This window comes from Copidosoma floridanum, unplaced genomic scaffold, assembly GCF_036245765.1.
Source record: "Copidosoma floridanum isolate Cflo_tuat_1 unplaced genomic scaffold, Cflo_Japanese_pri ptg000011l, whole genome shotgun sequence".
Lineage (NCBI taxonomy): Eukaryota > Metazoa > Arthropoda > Insecta > Hymenoptera > Encyrtidae > Copidosoma > Copidosoma floridanum.
The window spans coordinates 12,172,717-12,187,188 of NW_028321888.1; the positions used below are offsets into that span (position 1 = coordinate 12,172,717).

Here is a 14,472-nt window from a genome sequence, read left to right on the forward strand (position 1 = left end):
GAAAAAACTAAAAAATTGTGCGATATTCCCTAAGACTGTGCTTGCGATTTTAGTTTTTTTTATGTTAAGCCGCATGCGTGGTCTATTGGATATCGCAAAAAACTATTTTTTTTGATATATCGAAACTTGTCACAAGAGGCTCTACCAACTTAAACGATATATCGCGATATCACAAACTTCTCTTGAAAGTCTTTGAATAAAAAAGGTTTGAGAAAATTGAGAAAACTAAAGAAATTTTAGAGAGGAATTTTGCAATATGACGATACACCGTTTACTATTGTAGAGCCCCAGGATAGACTAAGCATAGCAGCTTATAGAGAAAATTCTGTCCTGCAGCTCTACCCTGCATCTATGGGGCTACCACAACATAACGATTTCAAATTTAAATTGGCATATACATGATATAAAAAGACGTAAGAATAGCACTGTTTAGTACATCTATATACACGTGCATACACAAGAACTATGCACTTACGTTTTCACAGATAGTGTGAAAACGGTGCATGCGGCGGAGGTGAGGTCACTCCGTCACCCTGTATGTCTCTAATACTAACAAGGAATTAATAAAAAAAATTATTTTGAATTGATTGTCCTGAATGGTTTTTGCTGATTCTTCTAAAAAACTAAATTACGAACATAATAATAACAGTAATTCAGTACAAGTAGCGGTTACAATTGTCAATCGAAAAAAATGGCCGTACGAGAATTTTCAAATACCAGTTTGACACGGCAACGTTTAGTATACATGATGATAATACTGTGGATTTGAAATGACATTTTTTTCATAGCTTTACTCCAAGAAGTTTCGTCATTATTAATTAATAAAGTTGGGATGCCAGTAGTGCCTCATACTTTCCCACATACATACGTATCAACCAATGCTTTTCTTACGCCCCTGTGCTTTTGATCGCGATACTTCGGTACAGCCCGATATCACTCGATGCAGCTCTTTGATTGGTCAGTTATTCTGAACTAAGTATTCCATCGAATATCACTGGAACTAACTAATTAGAGCGCTATTTTCGAGATTTATAGAACAGTATCAGGCTGTATCGAAATATCGCGATCAGATCCCCCAACAGGGGATCAATCGGTGAATTCGATAAATCGGAAAGTGTATTGGTCTTGTTACGTTATTTACTTTTTAAATATGGGATAAAAGGTTAAGTTGACGCCACGTTACTTTGACTTATCTCATCGAAGTCGACGATTATCGGATTCCCCGATTGAACCACTGAGTTTCTGAGTGTATTGTGACCGGTCACCGGTCGCGATCAACTCTCAAAAAGCCATTAATATCGATTCCTGGCGAGCGCGCTACAATTTACTAAACTAGTGGAGCCCGTAAGGTAAGACACATACCTACACCGAATGCCCTCAAACCTCAAACTAGTGGGAAATAGATCGCACACTTTAACATTTTTTTTTTCTGTTACGCGTCTTAACAATCAAATCAAGTTTAAATTCAGCCCGAGTTTTAAGATAATGCATGCCTAGTGATAAGATACTTTTGAACAAATATTTAATATTACACCCGAATGGCCCCAGTCGAATCCTTTTGCCGGTGTCGAAGTATTTTTTGCACGTCTACACACCCTTTTCACAGCAACGATGCGACATGTGGCGTAAAATCACCAAATTTAAGATTTTGCTTTTTATGAAACGTCGTAAATATAATATTTGACCCGATACCAATTATATTTACGACATGGCTCAAGTTACACGCTCAGCCCTGGAGCCGTACCATATAACTTTTTGTAGCTTCGCGGGCTTATGTTATAACATAGGCCGATGTACAGAAAAATAGTTATATGGTACGGCCCCTAACACTAGTTTTATACTAAATCTACCACTGTAAACGCAGCCTAATTTTGGGAGAACGAATGAAAACTTCAAAAAATCAGGTGTTAGTTTGAGCAACGTTTTGCTGGTCTTAACGCCAACCTCATCAGGCTCACTTTATTAACAAAGAAAAAAAAAACAAAAAACATAACAATTTTTGTAAATGACATTGTAGGGCCACTGTTTATAAATATTAATAGATACTCACGTCAATATCGTTAAGATGATCGTTACAGACTGTTGGTCACCTTAAACGAATAACGTAAGTGTCGAACATGTATGTATTTCTATATACATACATGTACGTTTTTTGCGAATATGGATAACGTGTCACGGGTGTACGTATTTAAAAGAGATTACTTATAAGAACCTTATATATGTTATTGAGAAATAAGGTATCCTCTTTTTTATTTATTGTTTTAGTCGAGTGTACGTCTAGCATTTCTGATATTAATATTTTTTGTCTATTTGGTTCATGATCTAGTATTTTGGTTTAAGAAAAATTAAAGTTATGGTTGAATTCTTTCATGTGTGAAGCGACAACAAGTTCATCTTTCTTTGTACTTTTGTGTTCGTTTAGCCGTTTTTTCAATGCTTTCTTTGTCTCACCTACGTGTGATGCAGAGCAAGAATCGCAAGAGAAATGATACACGACATTGGTTTGATCCAGCTTATCAATTTTGTCCTTTCCAAGAATGATAACACTGTCCAATTTGTTTTGAATAGTAGGGTAAAATTGTATATTTAATTTTTTAAAAGTTTTTGAACAAAATTTGAAAAATAACGGGTTCTAAGGGATAGAAATTTTTATTTTAGCACTTAGATTGTCATTTAGTGAAAAGTTATTATCATTATTAGTATTTATTAATTGGTGAAGTCTTTTCTTGATGTATTTTTGTATAAAAAGATCAGTATAGTCATTATCGCGTAAAATCCTTTTAGCCATGAGAATATTCTTTCTGTGGAAGGATTTATCAGATAAAAGAATGGCTCGATCAACCAAACCGTATACAGCATTGACTTTTAGCGTTAACGATCGGGGATAGTTAGAATTGACATTAATTATTCTTTTCGATGAAATTGGCTTAACATACCAATTAGTGATTACTTTCAAGTTTTTATGCGTAATTGTAACGTCTAAAAAATTTATAGAATTGTTTTTCTTTACTCCGAAAGTGAATTTCAAGTGATTGTCTTGTTCATTAAAAATCTGTAAAAATAGTTCTGCCTGATCTTTGTGTACACATATGAGAGTGTCATCGACGTATCTTTTATGTATAAAAGGAACGCAATTATAATTTTCTTTTAACAAGTGCACGGCTTCCATCTCAAGAACTTCTAAAACTAAATCAGCAAATAGCGGAGAGACAGGAGAACCCATTGGGCTGCCAAAAATCTGTGTATAAAATTTTTTATTAAAAGTGAAGTAAACATTGTTGGATAAAAATTTTTTACATTCTATGATTTCATGATGGGGAATTTTCGATAATCTATTTTCTAACGCATAATCCGTAGTAAATATTTCTTTGTACACCTTTCTACTAATAATCAAAAACAATCATTAAAACAAGAATGGTATTGTTTATTGATTGCATGGCTTGACTCATACTAATAATAACAAAAATGCTATTCAACTTTTACGATTTAACTGAAGTATTCGAAACCATCGTGGTGACTAGTCAGCGTTACAGCCGTCCAGTGGAAAAATAGTAGGTAACATTTTTGACATAATTGAGTTACACACTGCTTTTAGAAATGTTATATTTTGTTTTCGTAATCAATTATGATGTATTAATGATCGATGTGATGATAAAGAAAGTTTTTTTGCAAATTCAAGTTTAAAATTCTTTTTATAGGTAAAAATAAACAGCGTTGTAGGAAGTTGTAGAGTAAATATAGACGAAGCGAAAGACTTTTGAAAAATGTACCTATGTAAACTAACAATTTTTTTATGGCCATTTTTTAAGAACTTTTTTCAGTTTTTGCTGCGGTTCGCGAAAAATTTAAAACCGATCTAGCTGAAATTTCACGTGTTTGTTAAAGGCTGCGCTATTATATATACCTTGCTTTAAAATTTCAGCTCTCAATATTGTATAAAACGCGAGTTACTGAGTTTCGAAAAACTGATTCAAAACAGCAGTTTTTTCGATTTGCCAAAAAACGGTTTGACCGATTTGAATCCAACACGGCTTATTTTGTTCCTCTAAAAATTGTTCACATTTTTTTACAGAACACTTTTTTACATGCGATTTTTCGGTTTGCGTATTGACGCGAAAAACATGTTTTGGCTATTTTTGCCGTTTTTTGGGGGCTTTTACTAACATTTATACTTGTTAAATTCTGTGTCAATTTGTTATCATGCATTGAAACTACTACCCTATTTTTTTCGAGCTAGTCAGAATTTCTGGATCGAAAAACTCTAATCCTATGATATTAAGCGGTAGAGTTGCAGTTCCGTCGAAGGGCTCCAATCTCTGCGTTTTTTGCGTGCTGACCCCCAATTTGAAATTTGTCATGAGACTTATGTATACTTGTAGTTTTCCGATAACTTTAGGTAATGATCATTTTTATAACAGATATTCTGAAACAGATACATCCAAACTATTATCTAATTGTGTAAAAAACCATGTCTGAGCCTATGGGTGATGATGAATAATAATAAAAATATATGGTTACACAATACGTTAAAACATTAACATAAGATGACAATTTCGGTAAGTTATTTGGTACTACCTGACATTATTTCAAACACAAATAATGCTTGTATTTACATATGACTACAGTCATTCATATCAGTGATAAACAAGAAAATTATTTTACAAAATTTTGATGTGAGTCTTAAAAAACCTTAAAGGAACACTGTTTGGCACTTACTTAGTTATAGATATCTTCTTCAAATTAATGTCATTATAGTTTTCAGTTACTTAGCAAACAGCTATTGTGCCTCTACTTTACATTGACACGCATGACTTATTTGTCAGAATAGTAAAAATGGTAAATCACTCTTCCCAATGTTACTGCTACTTTACTGAACATGTACATTAATTATTAATTTTCTCATGTTCCTTACTCATAAACCAAATAAGTAGGTGTTATACCTATCCAATCACGGGAAACAAGTTTTCATCAAGCCATTAGAATTCCTCAACATTTCATACATCATCATACTAGCATATGATGTAGCAAGTCAAACGTTCTCCGAACCAACTACTTTCAATTGTTATTAAAGCTGGCAAGAAATGTTATGATATTAATCAAGTGCATAACTTTTTTTTTTGTACCATCGAAGAACCTACTTAACGTATGTACACAGTATTGCATTTATTTAATCTAGCTTAATTCATAGTTTACTTATTAAGACTTGCAAAAGCTTATAATTTTTTGAGATTTACAAAGTTTTTATCAGATAAGCTCTTGATTTTTTGAACGGACTTGTTTTTTTCCTGTAATATAGACACCAGGAAAAATTTTCCAATTTATCTTTAATGCACAAGTTAATACTTCACTGTGCAACCACTGCCATGAGTTGACAAATATGCGTTTTCAGAGATTAAAACTTACCCTAATATCATTTCATTACAAAGCTAACAATCTTACTATTTAATATTAATATTTTTCGTTCAAACAGACTAAGTAACGTCACTTGGCAAACAAACTTAAATTTTAAATTCAACAAGAACAATCGGATTTTCCAGCAGATTAATAGACAACAGGTATTAATTGAAATGAAAAGATAACTGTTTTTTATAGCTTGATTTTTTTTAAATTTCGTCGATTTTTATTGAGAAATTAAGATATATAAATTACACCAGCGTGAAAATAACTTAATTATTTAGTCGCAACAGCTTTCGGCTTGGGCACACCTTCCCTGAATGCGTTCCTGTAACAGAAAGTTTATTTCACTATTAAAATACTGAAGCCATAAGGGTTTAAACTTACATTAAAATTAAAGCATTGACAAATATGATTGATGTAGGTAAAACTATGCGACATACATGAAAAACGTATTTTACTAACTGCTTATCATATCACTGAGATTAACTTTTACATTACAATAGTAATAGAAATATACCTGAACTTGCGGCGAACGATCTTCAGATGACGCATGCGACCAGTACCAGTGGTCTTCCTCCTTTTGGCCTTAATAGACCAGTTGTCTGTACAAAAAATTATGATTTTAATAATTATATCATAGAAGCATGTAATGTTTGACTATGTAAAGAGGTTTGAATAAATAAAAACATAAAAAATTCAAGTGTGTTTACTGTAGGAAGACAAGTGACTTTTTCTATGACTAATAACTTTAAATACTATTAAAAAGGAACCATAAGAGAAAGCATTGTTGGTTTTTGAAAATATTAATATTAAGATTTTTACACATTCCAGTCAAGATACAATTTCCTTGACAAATAAAATTAAGTTTACTCCTTGTGACATGCAAAACCAGCAACTGCATCAAGAATAGTGGCAACCATATCTATTGGTGGATCAGGCTTTGGGTAGGTGTTGTGACAGTAAGGTAAAAAAATTTCGGCTCTTTCTGAAGTTGAAAAGTTAATACACCATAGCATCAGAAGTAAAATTACTCACATGAACGCATTTTCTTGCTGGGGTACCCGCATTGGGCACACTTTGACTTCTGGATGTGGTATGACGATCGACCGCATCGCCTGCACAATGTGTGCGTCTTATTCCGGCGCTTACCAAAGCTCGAGGTACCCTTGGTCTGCAATCAATTAACAATCACTTAATAATTCTCACTTACATGTGTTATCTGTGTACATAGATTATCAGAAATCTGAGACAACAAATGTAAACTAATTGCTATATGGCACAATGTGAATCGATTGATATACCACAATTAAATATGCTAACAATCACAAAATTTTAATCGCGATCCAAACTTAGAGTGATACATCCTAATGATGTTAATTTCAAGTTCGAAAATTATGCACAACAGTAACGGCACATGTAGATATAAACACTGGCCGACTCCTAACCTACGGAGTCTGAAAATTCACCGAGCGATGAAAAATAAACGCATAAATTAATAAATACGCTAAGAATAAAACGAATGGACAGCCACTTAGTTTATTAACGGTATCCTTTGATTTAAATAAATAATGATGACTGTGAATTCATTAGATTCTAAGGTAAACAATTTCTCCTCACCATCTTGCACGCAGAGCAACTCGAAAAAAAAAGGAATGCTTGTCGTCAGCTTTGTTAAGGCTGCTCACGCCAGGTTCACGCGTGTACACACATTGTATCGTTTTCGGAGTACGTCCTACGTCTCGACTCTCGATGTTATCACGTAACTATCGATATAACCAATCGATATTTTGAGAATCGATTTATTCCAATCAGGGTCGTAATGATGGGTATACGGGTAGACTGGACACAACTGCTGATTCATATATGTATGTATTATACAAGTATAATACGTCTAATATATATTTCAATGAACGATTTGAAATTAAAATAAGTATAATGGGCCAAATCAACGAACTACCTCGAAATAGCTCTAAGCAGAATTACTTATAGCATCTTCGCTCAATCGCCATACTGTAATTTTCTATTATTTTTGATATTGTCAGAATTACAATCAATTGAATCCATAGTTCAGTGTGCCGTTCGTAGTAAGAAATTGTACTTATATAATTCATACCATCAGAAGAATAGGCAGTCGTCTGCACCGTGCATGATTATTTGTTGTATATATATACACTACGCAAGTAGGTATCTAAAAAAAAAAAAAAAAAAAGAATAGTGTAGAAAGTTTTTTAAAAAATTTAATTAATGATGGTATAAACATATTGGACTCCTGGTAACTGACCTTACTGATGCTCTGGAAAGAAGATACGTGCCAAGTTCCCTTGCTTTCTTATTTTGTCCAGTACTTACAATACTTTCCTGATGGACAGAGTGTGCCCTTTTCCAATAGTTAAAAAAAAAAAGAAAAAATGTTTACTTAACATCCAACTAAACTATTGACTACCTGGGTTATTTTCTATGCCATTTGAGGGGCATTGAAAATTTTCGACTCAATTAAGTATCTTTGCCTGTCGTTACAATACCGAGGATAAAACGAAACATAGTACAACTTTATTTAGAAAATACTTGCTGTTATATTAAAAAAAAAAAAAAAAAAAAAAAATTAATAACTTCATATATGTTAGTAGGGATAAAACTATTTTTTTAAGGTATTGTGTTGAGGAAATAAATATATGTAAGTTTAGTCGGCAAATTTATCTGTATATTTATACATTATTTACAAAGCTCCCTAGTCTTAGGAGAAAAGAAGAAATTTTTTTAATTGGTATTTTCAAAAAAATTCATTATACACTAAACATAACTTTTAAAAAAAGATTAGGTCATTTATTAAAAATACACTATGTTTTAGACGAATACTCTAACTTTTCACGTATGAACCTGTCACGTAGCTTTCCTCGGGCTTCATAACTTAAATCCAATGCTGGTGGTGACCTTAAAACTTCTGCCTTCTGCATATCCCTCTCCAATTTTCTTTCCATTGACTTTAGTCTGGATTCAAACAATTTTCTCTTTGGTACGTGTTCTAGAGCTTTTTCCCAGCCATAAACTTGCGCATCTAACATTATGCTCATTATTTGATTTACAGTCAAAATCTTGTGTGAACCATCACCAAAGTGCAAATGACGATCAAGAGGTAATTTTGCCGTGCGAATGCCCAATTCTTTTGCCTTTGCCAATGAGACGGGTTGTTTATAACTCTAGTAGAATAAAAATATAAAAATTATACAAAGACTTTTTTTTGTAGGACATGTATTTGTGAGTAAAAAAACGGATGTAACTTACCTTATCAACAAAAGCTCCAATGATATAAGTTGTTTTGGTATCATATTTTTGCAGAGTCACATTACTGTGTTCCGTGAGATAAACCATTGAATCTTTGTCGAATATTTGGGTAAATGATTTCGGTGTGACAGTCCAGGGAAAATCATCGTCAAACAAGCTTGGAATGAATTTAATTACGTTCGTCATAAGTGGCCCCTTTACATCAGCGTTGCACAAGTAAACGTCGAACGGAAAGTCGTGAACCTTGTTTGCAGCGTAAGATTCCATTATTTGTCTGGCGCAGCTTCTGATTTCCTGAGGCCTCATGTATTGCTCATAACTGAGATCGAAGACTATTTTGGTGCCCCAGATGGTTGATTTAAGGCCATTCCATTTCCACAACTGGTTCATCGTCGCTTCGGAAATACGTCTGAAAAGACTGTTTCTTCCTATACCGTACACCATTACGTCGGTCCTAACTCCGACTTTGTCTCGGCTTTGCTTGCTTATTTCGAAGAGCACGTTGCTCTCTTCTTGCTTTTTCTTGCGATTTTCTTCCTTTTTTTCGAGTTTGAACAAAAACTCGTAATATCTCCTACGAATAAAAAAGAAAAATTATTTTTACCTCTATTCGAGGTGATACTCGTAGGACAGGTTTTAGTATGCGTTATCGCAGCAGGATGCTTTTTCAAATTACAAAATGGCGTTAAATCTGCGCTCTTTTTTTTAAACAAGTCAAATAGAACAGGTATTAGTTTAACTTTGGTTACTTCGTTTGTTTTTATACAGGCTCTTCGGCGCTAGTAGACGCGTCTCACCTCGAATTATATTGAAAGTTTGATGGCCTTAAAGTGAAGCTTCAATAGCATTGGCTAGTGGCTTACATTAAATTCGTTATTGCCTTAAAAGAGCGCAAATTTAGAATGCATTTTACCGTCTTAAATGTGGTGATATTATTTATGATATTAGTTTTTTAAGCGGGAAAAATTTTATGAAAATAAAGTAAAAAAAATAAAATCAGTAGTATATATATACTTGCTACAGATAAAGAAATTTGTAAAAATTATTTCTTTACGTAATTTTTTGAAAAATCACAAAAAATACCAGGATTTGGTGATGAAAGTTTGAAGGTAGGCTGACAGGGGGCAGAGCCCCCTTGTAACATATTAAGTTACAATCGATAAGTAGTGAAAAAATCCGATAATTACTCTCTCTTTATTCTTGATTTCGTGACGAGAATGTCCAGCCAGTGGACAGGAGTCAGTTCGGAAGGCACTTTCTCGCCGTTTTGCCTCAAAAGTTCTATTTCTAGTTTCACGATTTCCCTGAACTTTTCGAGCTCTGGATTCTCCTGAATCATCGCGTCAATTTTCCTCTGTGCATCTGCATTGATAGTCTCCCTCCTCTCCCGCGGATCCTTGGGTATGTGCAACCTTTCTTCGGTCGCTCGATGAGCGGAGACGTAAAAACCTCTGTGTGGTACGATTGGCTGCCTCGCTAGCACCAACGTTGGAGATATTAGAGTGACAGTCGTCAAACCTTTGCGCCCTCCTAGCTTTAGCGAAGCGTTAAAGTAGCACCGTATTGCTTGGGTGTACATTTTTGGGTGTAGAGTCACGGTAGAGAACTTGGAAAATCTGGAAAAAAAAAATTGTTGTCCTATCTAGAGATTACCAAACAGATATTTATTTTAGGTATAGAGATTAAGTACGCGCCACCGTGTCTTAAACAATAAATATTTCTAATGAAAATTTCTGGAAGATCGGACTCTCTTGGTAAAAATTTGTCTTTTTTAAAAAAAATCCATCAAATACAGTTAAGAGAAATTTGATTTATTTTAGGTTGAAATCTGCCAATGATCATCGTATGGTTTGGAAGGGACAAAATCGTTAAAGTCATTTGGAAATTATTTAAGCCAGTTAAAGTTTAAGGTTGGTCCGATGATAAAATTTCTTACTTAACTGACAAGGGCCATTCGACTTTACAGCTGTACATCATTATTTGTTTAAATGTATTAAATAACTAGTTATTTTTTATTAAATAAAGAAGAGTTGACACTCACCCTTGAAAGTTCAAAGAATGAACCAATCTCCAATTTTGCGATATTGATTGAGAATAAAAAAAAAATACTGAAATTTGAAAATAAATAGACGGCGCATGTTCTTATTTTTCTTATTTCTGTCTCAAACTACAATTCATAGAGATAAAATTAGTTTTAAATTGTCCTTTGATTTAAGAAGAATATGCGTCAACTCTTTTCTGCGCGTATAAATGCGTAGAATTAGTTAATTATTCCAAATGAAACAAATTAGTTAATGATTGATAGACTAAAAAACTGATACACATCAACTAATAAAAATGAATTGTTTATTTTTTATTTCTTGTAAACTTTATTTTATTGCAACTTATAGACAAGCGAACAGTTGTGCGTTATTGAATTAAAAAAAAAAAAAACAAAAAATAAAACAAATAATAATAATAATAATAATAATAATAATGATTTGGAAACCAAAGACAAAAAATCTTTCACCTTGAATTTTCAATGAAATTTTCAGAGTTTGAACTTGAATTATTTTGTGAAATATGCAAAGAATGTGCATTAACTCTCCTTTTTTTTTTATACAGCTGGTTACTAAATGATTAATAATGTAAGGCTTATCTTATCGATGAAGTATAGAAAACTCATTATCTCCGGATTTTTCTTAAAACTAATCAACTTCAAAAGGATGATAACGTTAAACTTGATCTTGAGAGCTAATCATTTTTTATGATTCAATAGTTATTAGTAAAGCATGCAAGTAAATTCGTGTTATTGTATGAAAGAAAAAAAAACAATCAATAAGTTGAAAATAATGGCTTTAAACCGAAATTTATAAATAATCTTAATTGTTATTATATTACTGTTTTATAGTTTTTACTTAAATATATTTCAATAGCGGTTTATAATAATTTTGGTAAATAAACGTTAATAGGTATTTTATGAAATATTTCTTTTTTGTTACTTTTTTCCTGAACTGTGTTTCTGTAATATTAATGTCAACTGGAATTTTTAAAAATAGTAATACAAAAAACAAGCATTCTCCTTTTTTTTAACTTGTAATAAGTGTTTTATCTTTCAGTTGTTCAAGATTAAAATTTAATCGACTCTAATCTGTTTTGGTAATGTATTTTTATGGACATCTGCCTAATACACAGATTTTTATAAAAAAAACCTAGTTTTAATGAATATTCATCGGTAATTTTATTCAACAAATTATGTCTAGATATTCTTGGGAACACTATCATAACAAGATCCAAACAAAAAATTCGTACATCAGCTATGGAATATTCTTCTTACGCACTATAGTAATGCCGAACTTACTGATACTCGCACAGATATTGATAAATTAATTTTGAAAAAAACTATTCCCTTAAGCGTTTAGTTATTCTTTGACTTCATCTTTCGTAGTTGCAAAATGCTTTCATAAAAAAGAAAAAAAAAAAACTATGACAATATAAAACTCAGAACTTCAATATCAAAAAGTCATTTTCGAAAATCAAACTTTTTTATTGTCTCATTTATTTATATTTCAAAGCACTTCAAAAGTGCTAACCTGTTCAAGCCTTAAGAAGCTTCTTATGTATTACTCGATCATTGCTCTATGTAATCATGTTCTACGCTTAAAAATCTAATATCTTATGGCAATGTGGTTATCACCATAAAGGACTCTGAATTATTTATATTATCAATAAATTACTATGAATGAGTTAGTTTTTACAATTTAAGCAACTACTGTAACAGATACTTAAGTCGATTTATTTATTGCCCATACTTGTCATACTATAAAACTGGAAAATTTTCCGCTTAAATACAATTAAAAATAGAAACAAGTAATTAGTTCAGTTGAAATCAATTAAAACTTTTATTTAATTTTCATAACATGTAATTGAATGTCATCAAATTTCAAAGTTTGTTTTAGCTTAACCGCTAACGTCTTAAATTTCAGATCCTATGCACTAAGTTATGATTAACCAAAAATTTCCAGTCATCTACCATTTACATACATAGACAACTAAATATTCTATTTTCAAATAATTTATTCTTGTACAAAACAGTCTAATAAATCTACGGATAAAAGAACTTTATGTATTTCTTAATAAAGTAAAAACTGTAATCAAAGTTTAAATAGTGATAATAGTATTGTATTAAGAATTTGAGCCAAAAGAAAATCAATTAACCTCAATCACACGGATAAATATTTTTTCTATCTATATTGTCTATGTAGGTGTATGTATGTATATTCTCAAATTACTGTGCCAACTTTTTAGATTTTCTATTGGATTAGGTTGTGGATTGACCAAATTGTACTTTTTACATTGCAATATAACTCGTGATCAAGAGAAAAAATCACGAAAATACTTTAAATGTCTACAAATCACAACGTTTCAAGAGTTGCTTTCGTAAGAGTTGCAGCAGGTATTTCTTTATACGCACTTCGGGCTGAGCTCTTAGTAGTCTATTTTTTTTCTCTCTTCGAGACAATACTTACTTCAAAATATATAGTTACACAAATTCAATAAAACTTTGTATATAGTTTATTATCACACGTAACATTTGATTTCGTAAGTACTATTAATTTGTGAAGCTATATATATTGACGAGTTAAAACTCCCATTCGAGTCCATGTATCTTAAATAATCTTTTCTAACTTATGCTTCTCGTTCTAGCGACAAAATCTTTCCCAAACTTGACAGGATTGAGTCACATGTTGTAATTTCGACAAAAAAATTTTAATCAATTTCTTAACGCTTTATGAAGTCCACCGAACAACCATAAAGATGTTGCAGGATACTTTGGTGTTAAGTTACGTGAATCATCACTGTTAACTGTAATAGTTGACTGTCTACAGTAAATCATACAGGACAAGAATCACTTAAGAATACCAACTTACGTGGTTACATAAATCTATAGCCAAGAAATACTAATATATTGTACAAATTTTTTAACGTACTGATTACTAATTACGATCGAGAGCTTCTTGATAATAACCTCGAATACAATGCTTAATCCTTGCAGTAGTGACGAGTAATCAGTCAAATATTTTTATTGACAGGAGTGTCGGGCTGCAGGCGTCGGCCCATTGATCAGTTACATGCAGACTTCACTTTTGAGAAACTTTCACTTAAAGAAAAATTGTTAAAAGAACTGCCGAATGAGCAAACAAGACATTTTTAAAACAAAAATCTAAACACAGAAGCAGCTTTAAGCTACTTTTACTTGCACAAAATGCACATACGCGAACACGTGGAGTAGAGGTCTAGTAGTTAGTAGACCAAGAGCTGAGGCCCGAGGGTGATTAAAAATCTGAACCAGCCGCACCAGTCACCACAATTGAGAAACTTCATGCTTATTATATACCCACAACATTTTTGTCATATTTTATTCTAGTCAAGAGTTATGTGTTAATTGAAGTAGTGACATGTGGTCGATTTTACAACCTAGACCAACGGATAGCAAAAATGAAAAGTTATCATTGAGAAGTAACATTGCCGTAAGATTAGAATTTATCTTCTATCCAAAAATCGACTCCTGTTCCACATACAAAAGCAAAACCAATCGCAAATTTGTCAGTTAGTTTTTTATAATAATTTGTAACCTTGCAAAGAGTTGTGGCAATTTTTAGATTTAATAAAGGGGAAATAATATTTTCACACTACTTATCTAATGCTAATCGTACAAAAGCATTATCTATGATCTTAGATGAGTATTATTGATAAGATTAGCGTTAGATAAGCGGTCATTTTTTTCCTTATTATTAAATCCGAAATTTGCCG

General features: G+C 32.2%; 2 protein-coding genes across 2 annotated transcripts; both read right to left on the reverse strand.

Annotated features, from left to right (window-relative positions):
* Positions 1-5,593: 5,593 nt before the first annotated feature.
* RpL37-1 (ribosomal protein L37-1) lies at positions 5,594-7,099 on the reverse strand. The gene is made up of 4 exons (XM_014358583.2): positions 7,015-7,099; positions 6,433-6,568; positions 5,915-5,999; positions 5,594-5,722 (listed from the first exon to the last, which is right to left on the reverse strand). The coding sequence occupies exons 1-4, from the start codon at positions 7,015-7,017 to the stop codon at positions 5,671-5,673; spliced, it is 276 nt and encodes a 91-aa protein (XP_014214069.1). The 5' UTR covers positions 7,018-7,099; the 3' UTR covers positions 5,594-5,670.
* A 1,095-nt stretch (positions 7,100-8,194) lies between these two features.
* LOC106643438 (mitochondrial ribonuclease P protein 1 homolog) lies at positions 8,195-10,776 on the reverse strand. Its single transcript, XM_089590010.1, has 4 exons — positions 10,721-10,776; positions 9,867-10,295; positions 8,680-9,253; positions 8,195-8,594 (listed from the first exon to the last, which is right to left on the reverse strand). Exons 2-4 carry the CDS (start codon positions 10,256-10,258, stop codon positions 8,235-8,237), a joined length of 1,326 nt encoding a protein of 441 aa, XP_089446136.1. The 5' UTR covers positions 10,259-10,295; positions 10,721-10,776; the 3' UTR covers positions 8,195-8,234.
* Positions 10,777-14,472: the final 3,696 nt, after the last annotated feature.

Excerpts from the sequence above, each read along its gene's own strand:
- RpL37-1 (XM_014358583.2), bottom strand. Across the intron at positions 6,000-6,432 it reads CAGCAAGAAAATGCGTTCAT|ACAACTGGTCTATTAAGGCC; the intron begins GTGAGTAATTTT and ends TTTTTTGTACAG. Across the intron at positions 5,723-5,914 it reads ATCGTTCGCCGCAAGTTCAG|GAACGCATTCAGGGAAGGTG; the intron begins GTATATTTCTAT and ends TTTCTGTTACAG.
- LOC106643438 (XM_089590010.1), bottom strand. The coding sequence starts at position 10,258 with ATGTACACCCAAGCAATACGGTGCTACTTTAACGCTTCGCTAAAGCTA. Across the intron at positions 9,254-9,866 it reads AAATCAAGAATAAAGAGAGA|GAGATATTACGAGTTTTTGT; the intron begins GTAATTATCGGA and ends TTTTATTCGTAG. Across the intron at positions 8,595-8,679 it reads TTGGAGCTTTTGTTGATAAG|AGTTATAAACAACCCGTCTC; the intron begins GTAAGTTACATC and ends TTATTCTACTAG.